Source organism: Myotis yumanensis, unplaced genomic scaffold, assembly GCF_028538775.1.
Source record: "Myotis yumanensis isolate MYYU_CA2020_CCGP unplaced genomic scaffold, mMyoYum1.0.hap1 SCAF_8, whole genome shotgun sequence".
NCBI classification, from domain to species: domain Eukaryota; kingdom Metazoa; phylum Chordata; class Mammalia; order Chiroptera; family Vespertilionidae; genus Myotis; species Myotis yumanensis.
Genome location: NW_027223759.1, coordinates 10,936,512 through 10,960,080, shown reverse-complemented (window position 1 = coordinate 10,960,080; position 23,569 = coordinate 10,936,512). Strand labels below are relative to the sequence as shown.

Below are 23,569 nucleotides of genomic sequence, written 5' to 3'. Positions count from 1 at the left end.
TTCCATTAGAATAACTTTAAAAGATAGTATTAATTAAACCACATAAATTAAATATAAATTTATGTGATTCTCAAAAGTAAATGTTCTCATTGAATGACTTAATATACGTAATTACAACCTAGAGTAGACTTATTCACCTTCCTCTTTAAGGCTGCTACTCTTCTCTACCAAAGAACTACAGAATTCTGATCAGAAAACAGATTATTATAGTTCACTCTCATTTGCTTGTTGTCATCATCTACCTACCTACACAATCTCTCCTACTCCTACAAACTATTAAAAGTTGTACCTCGTTTTTAGAAACTTTAATATATTAACCTATCTTTTGCATTTGTACTTTCTTCTTGCTTTCTTTTTTGGGTCCTTTGTTAAGACTGCAAACTTGCCAAAACTTTAAGTCTCTCGAGTATAACTTACAAATTCTATATCAGATTATTAATCAACATCTCTCCTTCTATAGGAAATCATTTAATCATATACTTAGTAATTTAAAATGCCACTGACTGCCCAGCCGGTGTGGCTCAGTGGTTGATCATCAACCCATGAACCAAGAGGTCACCAGTTTGATTCGCAGTCAGGGCACATGCCCAGATTGCAGACTCAATCCCCAGTGAGTGTGTGCTAGAGGCAACCAATCGATGTTTCTCTCTCATCAATGTTTCTATCTCTCTATCCTTCTCCCTTCCTCTCTCTCTAAAATCAATAAAAACATTTTTTTAAATGCCACTGACTATTTCCACTAGGTCTTTTCAGAATAAATGTTCTCTCTCATTCATTAAAATTCTTGTTGTTGCTGGATTTTTTGTTTGTTTTTAGTTTAAGAGACACAAAAGTACAACACACAATAAATCATTTAATGTCTACAGAAGTTTATATAGGATGTGAAGAAACACTTATAGTGGAAAATTCAGATTTAAGGTTAAATAATATTAAATAAGATATTCCTAATTTTTTTTTCAAGTTCTATATAAAGATAATTTTATAAGGTCACTTAGATTACTCTTTCTGTTAAGGTATGGTACCATCCTGGTAAACAAAAATCCTACAAGCAGCTATCACATTTATATTTTTCAAAAGATAAAATGTGTGATTTGGTAAAAGGTGGAAGAAACAGACAAATTTTCACTTGAAGGCTGATAATTTTAACATAACAACTGAGTTTTAATGAACCATTAAAATTTACTTCCCTAACAAAATCAGAGTAGAAAATTACTCCACAAAAAGATACAGTGTGGCTCAGTTGGTTGGAAAGTTGTCCCTTACGCTGAAAGGTTGTGGGTTCGATTCCCAGTCAGGGTACATACCCAAATTGCAGGTTCAATCCACAATAGGAGAACCTTGTGTGGGAGGCAACCCATCAATATTTCACTCTCACAACGATGTTTCTCTTTCTCTCTCCCTCTCCCTTTCTCTCTCTCTCTAAAATCAATAAAAGCATGTCCTCAGGTGAAGATTTAACAAAAAAAAAAAAAAGAATAAAAAAAATACTTATTTTGAATACTGAGTATTTTCCAAATCATACATGAGTTAACTCACATAATAAACACTGCCAACATCACAGATCACCTGTGTTTATTAAGTGTTCCTCATAACAATACAGAAAAACAGTATGGTCTCACTTGTGAAATATGATTGATTGACGATTCCATCCTTCGCAGCTGGGATGCCTGGATGTCCAGCATCTGCAGGACATTGTTGGCCAAGGTGTTTATCAGGTAGGCAACACTTGCTAAGGACTGGGTGGTGTAGGCTTTGGTTTCTTCTAGGGCGCGCTGCTTATCTGCTGACTAGGAAAGAGAAACAATCATTAATCAAAGATAACCTAGTCTATCAATCTAATCAACAATGACACGCATCAAAACAATTCTGTCGCTGAACCTACACATACTAGCTAATAATGTTCTGAAAACTAGTTATCATCTGATGTAAATCTTTTCAGTAGTTTAATGTATACTGGCTTCAGTTCTCAATAACATGGCACCTTTAAGATAGTCAAGCTGCTATGTCATCTACCTAGACAAGCTAGTATGGGCTAACTGGAAACAAGGGAGGCAATAAACTTGATATTCACCTCCACACCTAAAGTGTCAGAGGGGGACAGGTTACTTTAGAAATAAGATAAGTGATCATACACGAATCTGTTTGAGATTCAGAAAAGAGTTATTTGCTGAGACTGTGGCTGACTATTTTGGGAAAACCTATATCGCTAAAGCCAAAGTGGAGTTTCTAAAAAACAATGAGAATAGAAAAGATAGAGCATCTGGGCTCTTATTCTAACTCTGCTATCATATCTGGCTGTCAGTAAGTCAACTACAATCTAAAGGACTCAGCTACTACACGTTACAATGAAAATACCATACTAGATGTCAGTTTCAGCTATAAAATACCATGATTCTTATTTGGAACATAATTTGAAAGTAGGCCATTTTAGACTGAACTGTGACAAATCATAAGTTTTATAATAGTACCTACTTTAGCCGAAACCGGTTTGGCTCAGTGGATAGAGCGTCGGCCTGCGGACTGAAGGGTCCCGGGTTCGATTCCGGTCAAGGGCATGTACCTGGGTTGCGGGCACATCCCCAGTGGGAGATGTGCAGGAGGCAGCTGATCGATGTTTCTCTCTCATCAATGTTTCTAACTCTCTATCTCTCTCCCTTCCTCCCTGTAAAAAAATCAATAAAATATATAAAAAAATAAAAAATAGTACCTACTTTAGATTAGGAAAAAATGAGTCCATTTGGTAAATCTGACATGAATCTTGCTTTTTAAAGGCAGACAAGCTCACCTTTATTCACTTGCCTTTTTTTAACTCCTCACCCTAGGATATCTTTTCCACTGATTTTTAGAGAGTGGATCAACTGTGGTGCCTGCCCTTGACAGGTAATAGAACCTGCCCTTCAGTCAGGCAGGCTGCTGCTCTAACCATTGACCAAACTGGCTAGGGCCTCATTCACCTCTTAACAACATTCCAGATGACCCTGGCCGGGTGGTTCAATTGGTAGGAGCATCGTCCTATATACGAAAAGGTTACAGGTTCGTTCCCTGGTCAGGGTGCAATTAATATTTATCTCTCACATTGAGGATTCTCCTTCTCTCCCTCAAATCAATAAAAACATATCCTTGGGCGACAATTTTAAAAAGTATTCCAGATGCCTCCCCGTCCCTGCAAAAAACAGGCAGAATGTAAGCACAAAAACTCTTGCAATCTGGCTCAGTGGTTGAGCGTTGACCTATGAACCAGGAGCCAGGGTTGCGACCTCTATCCCCAGTGTGGGGCGTGCAGGAACTAATCAATGACTGTCATTATTGATGTTGCTCTCTCCCTCTCAATTCCTCTCTGAAATCAATAAAAATGTATTTTTAAAATACATATATATGTATTTTTTAAAACTCTTGCAATCTTTCTAGTGCTATCCTACTACCTGACAAATAAGGTTAAAAATTTTCTAAATAACTCCATTTTAAAATATGTTCTAAAACATAGCAAATTAATCACATTTATGCTTAGGTTAATCACACACACACACACACACACACACACACACACACGCCCCATTACAATAACAATAAAGAGACATTTTAAATGGAAACAAAACCACGCAAATAGAGATGCAATCCAAAAGGTCCAAATCTGACTAATCAAAATACAAGAAAGAGAAAACAGCAGAAACAAGTTAATTTTGCAGAACTAACGAATATAAATATCCAATAAGTGTGCTCATTAAATGATTAGTACAGTCACTGACAGAAGACCCATAGCAAGGAACATCAGGAGGAATAAAAGCTTCAACAAGCTTCCAGACAGGAAAGGGGGGGGGGGGGGGGTATCCTATACAAAGAATCAGGAAGCAAAATGGCACTTGACCTCTTAAAAGCAATACAGAAGGCTAGTAGAAGATGAAGAAATCTGAAGAATACTTTCACAATATGAGAGAAAATTATTTCCAACCTATAATTTATATCTATCTAGTCAAACTATTAATCTGGTGAAAGCTGAATAAGATTTTCAGCACATAAAATGTCAATTTTTTAAAACTTTCCAAGTTATTTTTCTTCAGGAAGCACCAGAGGATGTGCATCATCAAAACAAAAAGCTAAGGAAGAAGGAAGCATGGGAAACAGAAAACAGGATCTACATGAAAGAGGCAGGCCCATCAAAGGGAAGTCCAAGACTGACTGCAAAGGAAATTTCTGAGATGACAGCTGTGCTGTAGACTAAAATGTCAATAATGCAGACAATCCAGATTGGAGAAGATGGCAACATGTAAGATATACGTCTCCTGTAGGAAGAAATGAAACTGATACCGAGAGACAATTCTCCATGGGTGTGTTGCATTTCTTGACATTGTGTAAACAGAGGCACTGGTTGCTTGTTCCAGACTGTCAAGGATGTCTGTACAGAAACTAGTCTTAGAAGACGGAAAGAGCATCTCCCTCTGGAACAAAGGGCAGGCATGCTTTTCAAAACAAAAGATTCAGGTTCCCTAAATTCAGGCTGCTTCTCAATAATACAAGCCAATGCATGTGCAGCTACCACCTGGCACTCCTCATATCACACTGATAAAATGGATTATAACCCAATGAATAAAATGGGCTACAAGTTTAATAAGGAATAGAATATATGCATAGTATCAGTACCTTCCCAACAGGTACTTATTAATTACAACAAGGAATATTACAAGAATAACTTCATCAGTGAAAAAACTTGTCAGACACAATTGTAATCAAGTGATCAAAATGAGTATCATCAGTAACGGGACAAACTGACTCATCAGTAATGGAACAAATTGAAATCAGAACTTGATAGGAAGAAGGAAAATAACACAGCATCATTTCTAATATTCCTACCAAAAATACATTAACTTGAATCTAGTCATGTGGAAACATCAAACATTTAAGGAAACTATTAAAAAAAAAATACTGCCTGTAATCTATAAAAGTGTTACGATCATGAAAACCAAAGAAAAATGAGGAAATAAGGAACTATTCCAGACTAGAGGAGACCAAGAGTCATAACAACTAAATACAATGTATTTCTGAACTGGATTCTTTAATAAAGTACATTATTAGGAAAGTTAGTAAAACTTGAATAGGGATATGAGGATTTAATAGTAAAAATATATCAGTATTACTTCCTATGCTTGTTGGCTATTTTGTGGTTAACTAGGAAAATATTATTTCTAGGAAAAACACAAAGTGTTTAGCAGTGATGGGACATCAGCAAACTTATTTCCAAATGGTTCAGAAAACAAGAAGTTCTTTAATTTTAAATAAAACTAAAAGAAATCCCTTACTTCATCTAGATGGGTGATATTAAATTGCTGTGAGTTTTAAAAATTGAGAAAAAGTCTCCAGTAACTTAAGATTTCATCATAATTAAATTTTGCTCATAAATCTACTAACACCCAACTTTTAATTATCCTGTCAACACATAATTAAGCACGTAAAAAATATATTTCAGTCACTTCTTCATATAAAAGGTTTGCTTATAAATTATGCATTTTAAACCATTCTTCTCAAGCTAATTACCTCCTGAATGCTTCATACCAATTAAAATAATGATTGAGTTTTAAAGAACTTTTCATGTTTAATGTGGAGACTGTTACTCACCAGGAATGAATACACTTGAAAGTACTATACTGAACCTTAATTACATTTATTTTTACTTAAGATGAAAATGCTAAATCTTTTCTCTTTCAAATCATTTCTCTTCATCTTATATATGATCACATGGTTAATGACCAAATTTTAAATATCTAGAAAGCATCCAAGTTGCACATTCTGAAAACATTGTAAAAAAAAAAATAACTCCTATATGTGAATGCTCTGACACAACTGTCTGGTTTTAGTCAAAGTTTAAGAATAGACCTAGAGTACTTTGAAAGTATCACCACAATCCATATGTAATTTCAATTCCCAGCTCTCTAAAACAGGAACTGTTTTTATGTCTGCTCTCTCAACTGACCAGAAAGCTAGCACATGGTGGAGGTCAACAAATGTCTGCCGAGTTGGCCTTCCACTTCCCACTGCACTTTTTCCTTGGAAAATAATCTCATTATGCCACTTAGGAGAAGTTATGGTTATCTGTATACTGATCCTCTTTCCATAGGCCTAGATGCATCTTGAGAACAGGAGTCAGAGTTTACTGACTTCTTTTTAATTCCCCAAGCCACCAAATCTCACACAAAAGAGTAAGTATTAGTTGAAACCAGTGCACCTTTGATCTATGAACAAAACTGGAATAAAATCAGAGTCAGTATATCATCCATCCCATTTTCAGATGAAAAGAGCAAAAAATAACAAATGAATTACTAGATGCAAAACTGCAGAACTCAAGTTCAGATCTCATGATATTTACACTAAAAAAAAAGCTTTCCACTCAACTAACTTCTATGGTTTGGCCATGAACCAACCCATCACTTTTTTGCATTCTATGTGATGACTCATTACTCTCTGAGACATGCAATGCCTCCAAGCAAATGAACAACAAAAGTACATGATGTATGCCTTGGATTTAAAGAACAGAACTCCAGCCCTATCCGGTTTGGCTCAGTGGATAGAGCATCAGCCTGCAGACTCCAGGGTCCCAGGTTTGATTCCGGTCAAGGGCATGTACCTTGGTTGTAGGCACATCCCTGGTGGGGAGTGTGCAGGAGGCAGCTGATCGATGTTTCTCTCTCGTTGATGTTTCTAACTCTCTATCCCTCTCCCTTCCTCTCTGTAAAAAAAGAACAGAACTCCATTTGATACTCAAGAGAAATAAAATATTACCTAAGTAAAAAAAACTACAAAAAATTAATGAAATTCAGGCTCAGTAAATAATAAATGAATGACTGAAACATTTTTTTAATTCACTGTACCATATGAAGTGGGGTAGCAAAACCAAGGGCACTAAGTATAGGGTCTAATGGGTTAATTTTATAATCTAATACTGCAAGAGTAGACGATGAAAATACAGTGGGGCCTTGACTTACGAGTTTAATTCGTTCCGAGACCGAGCTCATTAAGGAGCTCGTTAACTCAAATTACTCTATCAACTCAATGCAAAAAATCTGCCGAGAGACAGCTGTTATCTCAAAAAACTCGTTAGTCGGGACACTCGTAAATTAAGGCCCCACTGTATAAAGGAATGACACTTCATGCTACAGGCCCTCCGAACTGCCAAAGGTTTACTATTGTATACCTGCTCTCCCTAAAGGAGTAAACTAGCTCATCTTTTCCTACTTTCAGGTCAGTATCACTTCCCTCAAAGGCAAGATGTTAACTAAAAAAGATAACAGGCCCAACAGGTGTGGCTCAGTGGTTGAGCATCAACCCTTGAACCAGGAGGTCAAGGTTTGATTCCAGGTCAGGGCACATGCCCAGGTTGAGAGCTCAATCCCCAGTGTGGGGCAGCCGATCAATGATTCTCTCTCGTCGTTGATGTTTCTATACCTCCCTCCTTCTCCCTTCCTCTATGAAATCAATAAAAAATATTTTAAAAAATAAAATTAAAAAGATAACAGAAAAAATGGGATGAGGATAAAAAGAGCACAAGTTTACAAACGAATTTAACTTAACCTAAGAAAATAAAAAGGAGACAGAAGAGTCAAAGACTTCAGGAATTAAAAAATAACAAATATGCTGTATTTATAACAGCTCCAATAATGGATGAACCTGAAATATAGCAGATAACTATTTCTCAATTCCTCACTTTCCTTCAGTTGATGTGTTCCTCTAGCCAGCAACATGATATTATACACACTGGTCAAAGACATTAGTGGCTTATTTCCCCAAACTGAAATATTTTCCTCAAAGATTCAACACAGTATTCTTTTTTATTAGCACAAACTGAAAAAGATGCCAAATACAAAAATAGCATTTGGCAGACTCCTCTGGTTTGTTCATGTCAGAAACACTAAATTTCTCAGATTTAAGCAGTTGGGAAGGAGCTTAGTATTCTGAAACCTTATTTGAAAGTCCATACAGTTACATTACAAGCAAACTTTTATTACAAGCAATACCTTATTAAAAAATTAAAATAATAAAAAATTATATTGTTCTTTAGTTTTCATTGGAATATAATTTTGCCACTTAAAAGCAATGACTGGTACAGTTGGAGTTCTTTTAAATTATCATTGAAGATTAAGTTCCCCTTCTATGAATAATATTCACTACAGTCTTTGCTTATAAATACAAGATGGTAACTTTATGCTCCCAGGTAAGATTCTTTCTAAACAAAGCTTAAGCGCATCTGGAAAAGTATAAATCAACAGTAACATTTGGCATTTCAAGACACAGGAAATTAGAAATACCTCTAAATTCTTTATTTATAGATGAACAAAAATCTGCTCTTCCCATAAGCAGCATGAGGTGACCTCTGAAAATGGCTCGCGCTATTCACTTGATGCACAGAAAACCTCACAAAATCATACAAATCAAGAGATTCAAATCCTTGTGTTCACTTTAAGAGCATTCGTGAAACTGCCCAGACCACCAAAGGAATGCATATCCAAAAGCACCAAGTATCTGAGGATGTCATTTTACAGAAGCAGTCTGTGCCATTCGTTGTTACAATGGTCAAGCTGGTAGGTGTGCCCAGGCCTAAACAGTGGGCTGGGCACAGGATGGGTGGGCCAAAAAGAGTGCTGAAACAGACAGTGGAATCTCAGAGGGAAGGCGGGGGTAGGTGGGTAGGTGGGTAGGCGGGTGGATGGGAAGAGATCAACCAAAGAACTTGTATGCATATATGCATAACCCATGGATACAGACTGTAAGGTGGTGGAGGCCTGGGGTGTGGGGGAAAGGGGACTATAAGGGGTCAATGGGAGAAAAAAGGGGACATATGTAATACTTTCAACAATGAAGTTTTTTTTTAAATGCTGAATTTTTGCTGCACGTTCTGAAAAATACAGAGAGTAATGTTGAACTTAGGGTTTAGAGGTAGATTCTCTGGTCACTGAACACATTCAGATGAACAAAATTCCCAAGATGTAGCTCAGAACTCACAGAGCCATGGGCGGATTAAACCATACATGAGCTCTCCCTGCCACACTGAGATGATACTTAACTGAAAAAGAGCAAACTGTTCCTAAATCAGAAGAGGAGGCTGCACAGGAAGAAAAAGATCCCAGACGAAACTGAACAAACAAAACTTACGGCCTGGAAAATTCAGCATCAAATTGATGTTAATAAAAGTAAGAAAAGGGAAAAAAAATCTGAAAATATTAAAGTCGGAAATCTAACAAAATAAGGCCATATGAGAATCTATGTATTTTCTCCAGAATTCTGAAATACTTTTAACTACAATTACAAACACTGGAACATTTACTGATTGACTTCCCTTTTCATATTTACATTTTTCTATATACAAAGTATCCATAAAGAGGAAAAACGTTAAAGCACAGATGATCATACATGAAAATAAAAATTTAGGTTAGAAACCCCCACAGCCTAGGTAAGACATCGGAGGCCTTTCAACTGTGCTGCTGCACCTCTGCCTTACAGATGAAAGAAACCCAATGACACTATATTCTAATTCAAAGACAAGAGATATTAGAGTTCAATAAGCAGTAGCATATATGTCCTAAAGATAGATCATGGCAACTATAGTTAATAATACCATATTGCATATACAAAAGTTGCTAAGAGAGTAGATCTTAAAAGTTCTTATTACAAGAAAGAAAATTCTGTAACTATATGTGGTGACACACATTAACTTGATTTGTTTTTCTGTTAATCCTCACGGGAGGTTATTTTCCCATTGATTTTTAGAGAGTGGAAAGGAGGGGGAGGGAAGGAGGGAGAGAGGGAGAGAGGGAGAGAGGGAGAGAGGGAGAGAGGGGGAGAGAGAGGGGGGGAGAGAGAGAGAGAGAGAGAGAGAGAGAGAGAGAGAGAGAGAGAGAGAGACATCAATGTAAGAGACACATTAATTGGTTGCCTCCCACGCAAGCCCTGGCTGGGGATCTAGCCTAAAACCGAGGTGCATGCCCTTGACCACAATTGAACCTGTGACCCTTTAGTCTGTGGGCTAACTACTGAGCCAAACCAGCTAGGGCCACATTAACTCGACTTATTATGGTGATAATTTTTCAGTATATACAAATATCAATCATTACATTGTACCTAAAATAACATAATTTGTATGTCAATTATATCTCAATAATAAAGAAATAAGCAGTAGTACATAAATGCATCATAGCTTCTCTATATACCCAAATGTCTTAATAGTAACATAAGTATTACAACATGTACAGAGGCAAGGAAAAAACACAATGGAAATTCAGTTAAATGGTACATATTACACTAAATATACACCAGGGGTGTATACCAGACAAAATTCAGTTATAAAAAACAGTGCCACAGCCATGGCCAGGTGGCTCAGTTGCTTGGAGTGTCATCCCATACATCAAAAGGTTGCAGGTTCAATTCCCTGTGAAGGCACATACCTAGGTTGTAGGTTCAATTCCCAGTCAGGGTTCACACAGAAGGCAACCAAATGATGTTTCATTCCATCTCCCTTCCTCTCTCTCTCTGAAATCAATTAAAAAATAATTTTAATGGGCATAGGACCTGAATAAACACTTGTCCAATAGAAATATAAAAAAAATGCTCAACTTCACTAATCATCAGAAAGATGCAAATTAAAACTATAATAAGGTATCACCTCCCATCAATAAATCACTGGTGAAGATTTGGAAAAAAGGAAACACTAATAAAATGCAAGTGGGAGTGCAGATTGGGGCGGCCACTATGGAAAACAGTATGAAGTTTCCTCAAAAAATTAAAAACAGCCCTAGCCAGTTTGGCTCGGTGGATAGAGCGTCGGTCTGCAGACTGAAGGGTCCCAGGTTCGATTCCTGTCAAGGGCATGTACCTTGGTTGCGGGCACATCCCCAGTAGGGGGTGTGCAAGAGGTAGGTGGTCGATGTTTCTCTCTCATCGATGTTTCTAACTCTCTATCTCTCTCCCTTCCTCCCTGTAAAAAAATCAATAAAATATATTTTTTTAAAAATTAAAAAGAAAACTGTGATCCCACCTCTGGGAATGTATCCTAAGAATCCCAAAACACCAATCAGAAAGAATAAATGCACCCCTATATTCACAGCAGCATTATTTGCAATAGCTAAGATCTGGAAATAGCCCAAGTGCCCATCAGTTGATGAGTTGATAAAAAAGCTGTGGTACATTTACACCATGGAATACTATGCAGCTATAAATAGGAAGGATCTCTTGCCCTTTGTGACATCATGAAGGGGCCAGGAGAGTTTTATGCTAAGTGAAATAAGCCAATCAGAGAAACATAAATATCACATGATCTCACTTATATTTGGAATCTAATGAATAAAATAAAATGACAAAACAGGTCCAGAGACTTGGATACATGGAACAGACTGATAGATCTGAGAGAGGAGAGGGTGGGGGAGATAGGAAGAGATCAACTAAAGAACATATATGCATATTTGAATAGCCCATGGACACAGACCATAATGTGGTGAAGGCCTGGGGTGAGGTGAGATCTGGGTGGAGGGGAACAAAGGAGGAGAGCAATGGGGTTCATCTATAATACAGTCAACAAAAAAATTTTAAAAAGAAAAAAAAACTATTTTTAAAACGGGCAAAGGATCTGAATACATACTTCTCCAAAGAGGACATACAGATAGCCAATCCTATATAATAAAACCCCAATACGCAAATCGACCGAACAGCAGAACAACCGGTTGCTATGATGTGCACTGATCACCAGGGGGCAGATGCTCAATGCAGAAGCTGCCCCCAGCCTGCATGCCCCGAGGTGGCGGTGGGCGGGCAGGAGCCGGTGAGCGGGCGGCGCCAGGCCAACCAAGGCAGGTGCGAACGGGGCCCCAATCGCCCCACCAGTCACCCCACAGATCGGCCCTGATCACCAGCCAGACCTAGGGACCCTACCCATGCACAAATTTCATGCACTGGGCCTCTAGTAGACATATAAAAAGATGTTCGACAGTCACTAGTTATCAGAGAAATGCAAATTAATAAAACAATGAGCTATCACCTCACACCAGTCAGAATGGCTACCATCAATACATCAACAAACAACAAGTATTGGTGAGAATGTGGAGAAAGAAAACCCTCCTGCACTGTTGGTGGGAATACAAATTGGTGCAGTGCTATGGAAAATAGTATGGAGTTACCTCAAAAAATTAAAAATGGGCCCTGGCCAGATGGCTCAGTTGGCTGGAGTTGGTCCTGTACACCAAAGATTGCAATGCTTCTTAAACATGACACCAAAAGCACAATCAACAAAAGAAAAAATACATAATTTGAACTTCATCCAAACCAAAAACTTTTGTGCACCAAAGGACACTATCAAGAAAGTGAAACGACAGCCCACAGAATAGGATAAAATATTTGTAAGTAATTTATCTAGTAAGGGTCTGCTATCCAAAATAAAGAATTCTCACAACTCAACAACAAAAAGGTCAACAACACAATTAAAAAAGTGAACAAAGGAGAGAAAAAAAAATAACTTGAGCAGACATTTCTCTGAAGATACACCAATGGTCAATAAACACAGGAAAAGAGCTCAACATTATTAGTCATTAGGGAAATACAAGGCAAAACCACAATGACATACCACTTCACATCCACTACAATGCTGTAACTTTCTTTTTTTATCAGAAAATAACACATATTGTCAAAGATGTAGAGAAACTGGAACGCTCATACACCACTGGTAGGAATGTACATAGTGCAACCACGGTGGGAAAATGTTTGGAAGTCCCTCAAAAAGTTAAAAATTAAGTTACCACATGACCCAGAAATTCTACTCCTGGTCATATACCCAGGAGAATTAGAAATTTATGTTTACACAAAAGCTTGCATACAAATGTTCATAAGCAGCATAATTCATATTGACCTAAAGATGGAAACAACCCAAATGTGTGGATAAACAAAATATGTAACATCCACATAATGGAATATTATTCAGCCATCAAGTATAAGGAAGTACTGAATCACATTACAACATGGATAATCATTGAAGACATTATTATGCTAGGTGAAATAAGCCAGACACAAAAGGTCACATATTATGCTTCCATTTGCATGAACTGTCCAGAATAGGCAAATCTATAGAGACAGAAAGTAACTGAGTGGTTGCCAGGGAGTACAGGGAGTGGAGTGACTGTTCAGTCAGTACACGTTTTCTCTGGGGTGATGAAATCTTCTGGAGATTTGGTGATGGTTGCACAACTGCAAATATATTAAAAACCACTGGACTTTACACTTTAAAATGTAAAATTGTAAGTTCTATGTTATATAAATGTTTCCTAAATTTTAAAAAAAAATTTAATCACTGAAATAACAATTGTTACTTTGGAAAGGTAGAGAGGGGACAAGACCAGAATTAGAGTAGTAGCCAAAGAGGCCCTGATTTAATTGATATATTTTGAGTCAAAAGAGCCTATGTCCAAATAAAATTAAATAATAAACTGAATTAATCAAAATTTAAACTATTTTTTAAAAATCATGTTAATAACGCTAGAGATACAGTCTTAAATCAATCATAAAAAGAAGAAAAGGTTGGGGTATAAAGCCTTGTCATTATCAGTGGTTCTCAACCTTCCTGATGCCGTGATCCTTTAATACAGTTCCTCATGTTGTGGTGACCTCCAACCATAAAATTATTTTCGTTGCTACTTCATAACTGTAATTTTTCTACTGTTATGAATCGTAATGTAAATATCTGATATGCTATATGTGTTTTCCTGTGGGCGCGACCCACAGGTTGAGAACCGCTGATATAGATAAAAGGCTACGTGCCTGTCCTTCCTTCCGACTGGTCACTATGACGCACACTGACCACCAGCGGGCAGATGCTCAATGGTCATTTACAAAGAAATGGCACCACGAACCTGGTGGCGACAAATCAACACTCAGCTTTCCCCAAGTGGGACACAGGCCCTGCCACCACCCCGGAGCGACAGCCCACCAAATCGCAACCAACACTGCTGAGACCCCATGGTGCAAAATACGGCCCACAGCCCGGCCCAGAAACGGTAGCTGTGGGTGGTGCCGGGTAATGACATCATGTAGCAACACCCGGCTTCCTCTCCCTAGCAACTAGCCTCCTTGGAGTTTCTTCAGTCAGGAACCCGACTTGCTTTATAGCCAGGTGCAAACATTTTACAGTTCAACCAAATGTTTGTGAAGCGTTTTCCCGTGCCTCATCTCATTTGATTCTCACAGAAGTCCTGGAGTAGGTAGATGGGAGACTTAGTAGAATCCTATTTTCTTTTCATTAGCAAGACAAGGAGATTTAGAAAGTTTAGAAAGTTTAGAAACTTGACCTGACTGAAAAGAAGAAATGGTGGACCTTGAAAATGACTTCAGGTTTTCTCACTGTGCAGAATATAGTCCAGCCGTGGGCAAACTACGGCCCGAGGGCCAGATCCGGCCCGTTTGAAATGAATAAAACTAAAAAAAAAAAAGACAGTACCCTTTTATGTAATGATGTTTACTTTGAATTTATATTAGTTCACACAAACACTCCATCCATGCTTTTGTTCCGGCCCTCGGGTCCAGTTTAAGAACCCATTGTGGCCCTCGAGTCAAAAAGTTTGCCCACCCCTGATATAGTCAAACACTGTTGCAGTTAAATATTTCACCCTTTGTTCGCCCTGCGTGATCTACAATAATAATGTGCTTCGTGTTGACATTTACTGCTGTGTTGCTTACAATTAACTGAAAGAGAAGTTGGGGTGCTTCTTGCCCAGCTGGAAAAGTTTAGCTAAATCAGAAAGTAGGTCTAATTAAGCAAGTTTATCTATATATATAAAAGGCTAATTTGACTCGCACATGCGAAATACAGTGGGGCCTTGACTTACGAGTGTCCTGACTAACGAGTTTTTTGAGATACCAGCTGTCTCTCGGCAGATTTTTTGCATTGAGTTGATAGAGTAATTTGAGTTAACGAGCTCCTTAACGAGTTCGGTCTCAGAACGAATTAAACTCGTAAGTCAAGGCCCCACTGTACATATAAAGCTCTCACTGGCGCCAATCGCACACGTGTGTTTCAATCTGTCATTGTTGAACATGAATTTTGTTGACACTACTATTATAGAGAAAGGGCGAGTAGCGATATTAAAATATTTCTTCTAATTAATTTCCTTTCAATGTGCATGAATCCGTGCATGGGGTCACTAGTATTTAGAATAAAAACTTTTAAGGGAGAAGAGAAAGAATATTATTCAAGATCTAGCTTCTGCTACAGTCTTGTGATACTAAATATTGCAAAAGGCTGGCATCTTGTTGGCTTTCCCTATTTAATCTTGTTTTGTAGATTCTGGAAGTTCCTAACAACGCATCTACTTACTTCTATTCAAAGTTGTCAGTGGGTAAATAGACAAAGCCAAATAACGGTCAGCAAAAATGACAAAAGAAAAAATAGTACCATGTTACATTTAGTTCAAACTCCACTAAATCAAAATTTACAAAAGAGGCTCTTCATAGCAATCAAATGGTAACACAACTAGGCTGTCAAGTCCATGAGTTAATTACTTATCACTGATTTCCTAGCATAGACAGATACTCATTCAAAAAATATTTATTGAGCAAGCAAAATATATATAATAAAAACTTTTAAATGCTGTGAGTCATAAGTTCAATTGTTTTACTCAACAAAACACAGGGGACACAGGAAAAAAAAAAAAAAAGAACACTATTCCTACCTGAACAGAACCTGAGTTTAGCAGAATCAAAGGTAAGCTTGAGTATACTGTGTTTTGTTTTGTTTTTTATTCAAAAGAGCCTCATTTTTTATAAATTTAGCTTTGGTTCTGTGCTTGTGCCTTCCATACGTTCAACAATTTCCTGCGCCTCAGTGAGGAAAGCACACCTGACCTGTCACATTCGGCACAGGGGACCCACCATAGGCCCTGCTGGCATGTGTTCTAGTTTTAGACAACAGCATTAGAACTTCAGGTCTCACCACAGGAATTCCTCGAACTCAGCCTGGGCACAGGCCCCGTGCAGATTCTGGTGCTCTCCCAACCTTCCTGATATAAAGGTAAGCAATTCTACTAACAGGGTTTCAGGACAGCCTAGTTTTTGTTAGAGGCTGTGCTGGAGGACAGCCTTGGACAATATGTCAAATGCTGGACCCTGTAAATGCCTGAAGACACCATCCCCGGAAGAGCTCTTATCTGATTTTTTTTAAAACAGGAAATCTCCCTTGCTCACTTCCTAAGAAGCTGCAGATCAGCTCAGGCAATTGATGAGCACCCTGCTCTAGTGAAAGTAATTGATCTGCCATTTGTGAAACAGGACTGTCAATTGTCAGTAGCATCTACATTAAATATACTGAACAAATGAAAAGCATTGAACTACTTCATTTACCTATATACATAAATCTACAAACTCTTCAAATTTGGAAAACTACTTCATGGTTTTCAAGTAGATATTTTCTACTGCTTACTAAAAAGTACCTATTTATTCATTTAACAAATATTTACTGAATGACTGTTTTGTCCCAGGCACTGTTCCAGGTGCTAGCAATGAAGAGACAAAAACTCCCTGCCTTCATGGAGCTCATATACCAGGGGAAGGAGATAGGCACAGAAATAAATGTTATGTTAAATAGAAGTACAAGCAAAGAAGAGAGTGAACAAAGGGCAGGAGTATGTTACTACTTTACATAGATCAAAAAGGGGTCATCAAGACGGTGACATTTGAGAAAAAGCCTGAAGGAGGTAAAAATCCAGTCATACAACTACTATCTGGGAATGAGTGCTTCTGGCAGAAGGCATAGGCAATGCAAAGTAACAAGGTCCTGCGGCAGAAGTATGCCTGGTATGTTGAAGAAAAAAAGGTTAAGTGGCTGCAGTAGAGTGAGTGTGGGAGAGGGAAGAAGTAGAAGCTACATCACTTGCAGCCTGTAGGCAATATGAAGTCTTGAGTGTTCTGAACAGAAAGGTGACATGATCTGACTTAGATTTTTAGCCCTGGCCAGTAGCTCAGTTGGTTAGAGCATCATCCTGATGCAGCAAGTTTGAGGGTTCAATTCCCAGGCAGGGCACATACAAAAATCAACTAATGAAAGCATAAATAAGTGAAACAACAAATCAATGTCTGGATCTCCCTCCTCTCTCTCTCTCTAAAAAAAGTTAATAAAAAAGATATAGACTGTATGTTGTATATATCAAAAAGGTTTAAAAGTATAAATACCAGATATATATTCAAAATGATTAGACAATTTTCAGTTTCTTTGTATTTTCTAATAACCTTTCAACAATGTGCATGTATTCTATAGCTTTTATTAAATAAGAGTTTTAAATCTTAATATAATTTCAGTGATTACATTTTTATGAAACTAGCTGGGAATAAGCCATGACTCTATTATCTCCTTATAAACCTTTCAATGAAATTTTTAATGACTTCTGGAATATCTTTGTTGATAGAAAGAAAAAAAAGGAAGCCATTAATGATAGTTCTCTTGGTATTCAAAAGAGAAATAATTCAGATAAAATATTAAGGTAAATTCCTCATTTCTGTTCTGAACAAATCCATGTTATTGGATAATTTTGCTCCATATCCAAATAATGAGCAATGGAATTTTACTATGTATGTGAATTATCACTCACAAAAATCAGTAACTTTCTTTTATCTAAAAATAGGGAAAAAATGTAAATACAAACAAGATGGTTTTTCAGTCTTAATTAAGGAAAGTAACAACTATAAATTTATTTCATCTACCAAAATATTAAAGCAAATATAAAATTCTTCGCCCTAGTGGGTAGCTCAGTTGGTCAGTGTCATCCAAATTTACAAGGTTGTAGATGTGATGCCCAGACAGGGCATAAGAATCAGCCAAGGAACGCATACATAAGTGGGACAACGAATGGATGTTTGAATCGATGTTTCTCTCTTTCTCTTTCTCTCTCTCTCTCTCTCTAAGAAACAATAAATTAAAAAATAAAATTCTTCTATTTGTAAAGCTGTAGATTCCAAGTTAATCAAAAATGTGTGTAGTTTTTTAAATTTCTGGACACTTCCTAGATTAGGCATAGATGTTTACATTAATAAATGAAGAAAAGAAACATTGGTCTTACATGTATCTCAAAAAAAATCTTTAACGATTACTAAGTTCTTTTTTTATAATCAGGTATCAGCAAATTATAGTCATAACTTTCTATCATCACATTTTAGAAAAAATTGTTTCTAGAGATTGAATAAAACAAAAACCTAAAATTTTACTACAGATGATTTTTAAGTTTCTATTAACCACATTAGTAACATGGACAACTACCACTTACAATCCTGCTCTGCTTTTCCTGTAGCTGTTGTGTGCTCAGACAATGTCTGTTCACTTCTAATGCTGATAATATATCTGAAGGATATTTTTATAACACAGAAACAATTTAAAGAGTACAATGGTTTTCAGAAAGACTACACAATCATTTCCCTCCTTTGTCAATTTCACACAATATAACCCACATTTAGAACATACTTATTTTTCTTAAATTTTGGATACCCCTTTGCATAAAACCAGCTACTTAACACATTGTGCACCAGTAGTTTTATTGCCCAGTGGCCAGATAAATTTCTATGGAACGAGTACAAAAAACGTTTTACAAAATATCATACTTTAAAAAGATATTAGCTTGTAAGAACATGTAATAAATAACTTCAAAATGCAGTGGGTATTTAATTTTAAGGCATGCCTTTCACATTTATGTAAAACACTATGTAATATGAAAACACGAGAATGCCCGTGATCCGCCCACACTGTGTTAAAAACACTGAGCAAAAAAACCGTTACCTTTTGTTACATATGATCAACAGATCTGTCCTTTTTCTGCTTTACAAGCAAAAATTACATTTCCACAAAATAAAATCAGTGTCGGGTTACTTAACTTAAACTAGTGGTTAGGGCATGATGCTATAAGGCTAAATTAACCACTTGGTCACTGATCCCACCAATTAACTTTCATCTATTGCAGGGTCAGAGGCAGCATCAAAACCCCTGCTGGTCAATTCTTTGGATTGCAAGGAGAGCCGGCCAAATGTGCAGCTAGGTCAGCACAAATCACTATCATCATGTTCTATCTATCAACTTTACACAACAGTTCATGTAAGAGCTGCCATCTGGAAAGAACACCAATAATATACCCACTGGATCCTATAACAGATGAGAATCTAAGGTAAAATCGTAAAATCTTTTTTAGATGCCAAAACTGAACAAATATTTTAAAATCCAAATCCACTTCTATTAATCAATATTTATACTTTGAATTTCAAAATGCCACCACTAAATTTTGAGTCCCCCTGCTGAGACAGGGTGTGTAGGTATAGAAAGACAACCATCACTGATCTCTTTAACCTCTCAGCTTTGTTAATCCAGGTACTTGCACCTTTACGTAACAACTGTAACCTATGAGGAACTATACCTTGAAATTACAATAAAAATTATCTTCCAAAGAGAGACAAATCTGTTTCTTCCCTTTACTCACTGATAATTAAGCTTAACTACAAACTGTTGCCCACCCTCAATTTCTCTCTGACCTTTAACTCTTTCCAGTAGCTTGCTGCCCATGGCAATAGGATGACCCCTTCAGTGCCTCTCCTGCAGGATGTGAAGTCCCTGAGACAGCACAGCTGCTTCCAATCCTTCTCCCACCTGAAGTCCATCACAGAGCATAAGCTGGCACGGCATACAGTATTCATTAGCTCACAGAGCAGCTTCTCCTGCTAACTGCACTATGCAATTCTGCAGACACTAGGTGCCTATCAACCCTTGACACAGGGCCAGGCCATAGGCCACAGAACACTTCTGACTACATTTAGTGGAAATTGAGCAACTGAACCTTTGAATCTCTCCTACCCCACTCAGTATCAGAAAAGCACCCTACAAACATGGACAACTGTATTTTTTTGTATGAATCTCTGACCCAAGAAATATTCTTGGGTCAGAGCACCAGCCATACTTTCAACTGCCTCTTTGGATTGTGCCTGGTTCATTCTACAATAAAAATATTCTCTACAAGATAATACAGAGTTCATTGCAAGTAAAATCTCACAATACCGTCCTTGATTAACCACGTGGTCCTTACGAAATTTATGAACCTATACATTTTAACACCTTTTTTAAAAATTTAAACTAAGACTTGAGAATGCTTCCCAATATCTGATGTTAAAAAGGAGAAATGGAGATGTGGGCGGGGGGGCGGGGGGGGAGACCCTAGTGTAGGAACAATTTAACCTACTTCTTCCATTTCCACCTTCATGCCAAGTGAATTTAAGTGGGAAGGGGAAAAAATGGAGGTAGACCCTGTGATTCAGAAGCAACCATAAAGAAAACAAAAGATGCTGAGTTTCCAACCTGTGCGTTTTAACCTATTCTTTCAAATAATTTTCAAAGGATTTTTTTTTTAACCCACAGAGTCGATGGCCTCACCCAGGCGCAGCGGCGCCTCATCGCACTCAGCAGCCCTGGCCTCCCTGCCGCAGACGCAGCGCTCGCACAGGGTCCCGACGCCGGCCCAGCGCCACGGGGAAATGGAAGCCTGAGGACCAGCCCCGATGCGCTCAGCCACAGTCACAGTCCCTTTCCCACCGGAAAGTCAGTGACCGAGCCCAGCGGGGTGGGGGTGGGGGCGGGGAGGGGATCCCGCAGCTCCGCGGCCCCGCAGGGAGGGAAGCAGCACAACTTCCAACAGGAGACAACCGCTCTTCCTGCATCCCGGCGAGAAGCGGACACACAGCATCCTCCCAACCCCCCCCACACACACCCCAACACACAGCACCCCCAACACACAGCACCCCCCGGACACACAGCACCCCCAACACACAGCACCCCCCGGAAACACAGCACCCCCCGGAAACACAACACCCCCCGGACACACAGCACCCCCCGGACACACAGCACCCCCAACACACAGCACCCCCCGGAAACACAACACCCCCAACACACAGCACCCCCAACACACAGCACCCCCAACACATAGCACCCCCCGGAAACACAACACCCCCAACACACAGCACCCCCCCAACACACACACACGCACACACACACGCGCGCGCGCACACACGCACGCACGCAGAGGCATTCACATCAATAGAAAACGGAGGCACTTCGCTTAGCAGCGGCATAGCTCCTTCTAAAACACCCTCCAGGGCCTGGGTGCGGGGGGGACCCATCACTCCCCGACACCCCTGCCGCCCAGGGGAGCAGGATTCTGTCAAACAGAAAATGCCACCGTCCGCTCCTCCCTCCGCCCCCGGCACACGGACAGGCACCGCGTGCGGGGGCGACGGAGGGCAGAGGAGCGACGAGGCGGGGACACCACACACCCCCAGGTCGTGGCTTTTAAACGTGGTTTTTAAAGCTGCACTGTCCTGCAACCGGAGGGTTCTCGCGCGCCCCCAGCCCCCGCGGCCACCCTCCCCGACGCCATCGCGGGCTCCGTGGGCCGCGTCCCCGCCCGGCCTCGCCCCGAGCGCCCTGCGCCCCGGCCCCGGGGCCCCCGCCCGCCCCCGGCCGCCCGCCCCCGCGAGGCCCCCGCGAGCCGGGCCGGAGCCTCACCTGGATGTAGTTGTTCTCGCAGTAGTCGGCCACCCGCTCCAGGTTCGTGTAGCTGTCGAAGAGGGCCCGGCGGCCCCCCGGGATCTCCTCTTCCAGCAGCATCTGCAGCTCCGCCATCTTCACATCCTCCTCCTCCTCGCGCAGACGGCGGAGGCAGCGGCGGCCGCAGCGCCCGGGAAGCCCGCGCCTGGCAGCGGAGGAGCGGCGGCCGGGGCGGCCGCTCGGGAGGAGCGAGGACACCCGGCGGGAGCGACGGGGGAGGGGGCCGCGGGGACGGGGGCGGGGCGCGAGCCGCGAGCCCACGGCCTCCGCGGACGGTCACCCGGGCGACTGCCGGCCGGGCGCGCGCACGCGCGCTCCTCCCTGCGCCGGGCGCCGGGCCAGGATTCCCACGGCGCCCCTCCCCCACTTCCGGCGTCTCCTAGCGACGGCGAGCGGGGCCGGGATGCTGGCGGGAGGCGCGCGGTTAACCCTTGGGCCCCCGCAGGTGGCGCGGCTCGGAGACGCCCGGCGGCCTAGGCGGGTCCGGGGCCGCAGCCTTCCCGCCGGCGGCTCCGCGGCGCCCCGCGCTGACTCTCCGCCTGGGGCCGAAAGCCGCGGCCATTGGCCTGCGGGATGTCCGCCCACAAACTTCCATGCAGCTCGGAGAGCGGGCGACTCTGCATTTCCTCTTCATCCTCGACCTCATCTGTCCTCTCGGGGATGCATAACCACCTCCCGGTTCCTAACCCCACCTTTCTCGCGCTCCAGCTGCTTTTGCGCTTTATCGCCGGAGCTGCTCCGCCCGTCCCCTGGACCTCAGCCTTTCGTGCTTGGCCTCCGACTCGCTCCCTCTCTGACCACCTCTTCTGTCATCTCTCTGGTTCTCTCCACGTTTCTTCCTTGATTTGTTGGGGGCGGGGGGGGGGGGGGCCTTGAGAAGGGCACCGGGTGTTAGTCCCGTGGGGTCAGACCAGGCCTGGGTTCAGCAGCCTCAGTATTGGAATCTAAATAGGAAAAAATTCAGAGCCGTAAGAGAACATTTATCAAGTCACAGAGTCGTAGAGGAGAAAATTCATAGAAGAAAAGGGCTTAGGAGATAGCAGGTAAGTTATAGAGGCAAAGGAAGGGCCCTTAGAGCTTAGACGTGACCAAGGTCAAGGCCACCTGTCTGGGGGGAGGGGGAGGGAGGGAAAGGCGGGACTGCCCCCAGGAGAGCATGCAGGTCCTCCTTCCGAAGGGCTAAGGGAGGAGTTTCAGGGGAGGATCCAGGGGGAGATCTCAATAGAACAGGCAGCAGCTTCCCAGGTGTGTCCGCCCAGGGCTGGGTCTCCACTGAAGGACTGGCAGGCACCAGCTGGGTCATTAGTCAGCGCAGCTGGTCCTGAGGTCAGCCTGGGCTTGTTGTTGCTTTTATCTGATTTTGCTGCCTTTCTAGGCCTGGAGCTGAAATACAACTGAGGCCCAGATGTTATCCTGAGGCAAGAAAGGTCCGAGGGTCCAAACCACATGGCCAGCAATATGCCAGTAGCTAGGGGAGGAAAGGCACCTGGGACGGGGTCCCACCCCACAATGGTCCTTTGCTGGGCACCCAGGGCTTTATGCCCCAGTGACTTCTGTGCTTGGCCCACAGTCCTTACTCTGCTCATGTGTGTCTAGCTGCCTGCCACAGATTCAGTGAAGTCTTGGAAACGGTTTTGCTGGTACTAATTTCCTTCCTCACAGGGCTGTGACATGAATAAAATACGAGTTTAGGTGAAAGCACCTTGAAAAACATTAAATGCTAGAAAAAATCAAGGTAGATCATTTTGATCTTGCAGTTTTGTTCTTATTCTCCTAATGCTGTATCTTCATAAGTCTGACTATTCTTTAAGCTAAAATTCCTGACAACCACTGAGCTTTTATAAAGTCTGTGACCTTTTTTGTGCTGTGCAAAGTCAAGGTTGTAGTTTAGAACAAGATCCATAATTGCAACTCGTGTTCTTACTTTTGTGATCTCTTCTTCCTTCTACAGTGATTCCCTGCACCCCCCCTTTTTTCCCCAGATAA

The 23,569-nt window shown here is 40.8% G+C and overlaps 1 protein-coding gene across 34 annotated transcripts in view; it reads right to left on the bottom strand.

The window, feature by feature from the left end:
- The window catches only part of ABI2 (abl interactor 2), a 64,902-nt gene extending 43,092 nt beyond the window's left edge, over nt 1-21,810 (bottom strand). For 8 of the 34 annotated variants that reach the window (XM_070421896.1, XM_070421899.1, XM_070421897.1 and 5 more), the window contains exons 1-2: nt 21,542-21,807; nt 1,620-1,787 (exon numbers count right to left, since the gene is read on the bottom strand). In XM_070421896.1, coding sequence (XP_070277997.1) covers nt 1,620-1,787; nt 21,542-21,658 — 285 coding nt within the window. In that variant the 5' untranslated portion in view covers nt 21,659-21,807. Of the gene's footprint in view, nt 1-1,619; nt 1,788-21,541 lie in introns of all 34 variants that reach the window. The other 26 variants (XM_070421920.1, XM_070421909.1, XM_070421917.1 and 23 more) reach the window with 6 other exon arrangements.
- Nucleotides 21,811-23,569: the final 1,759 nt, after the last annotated feature.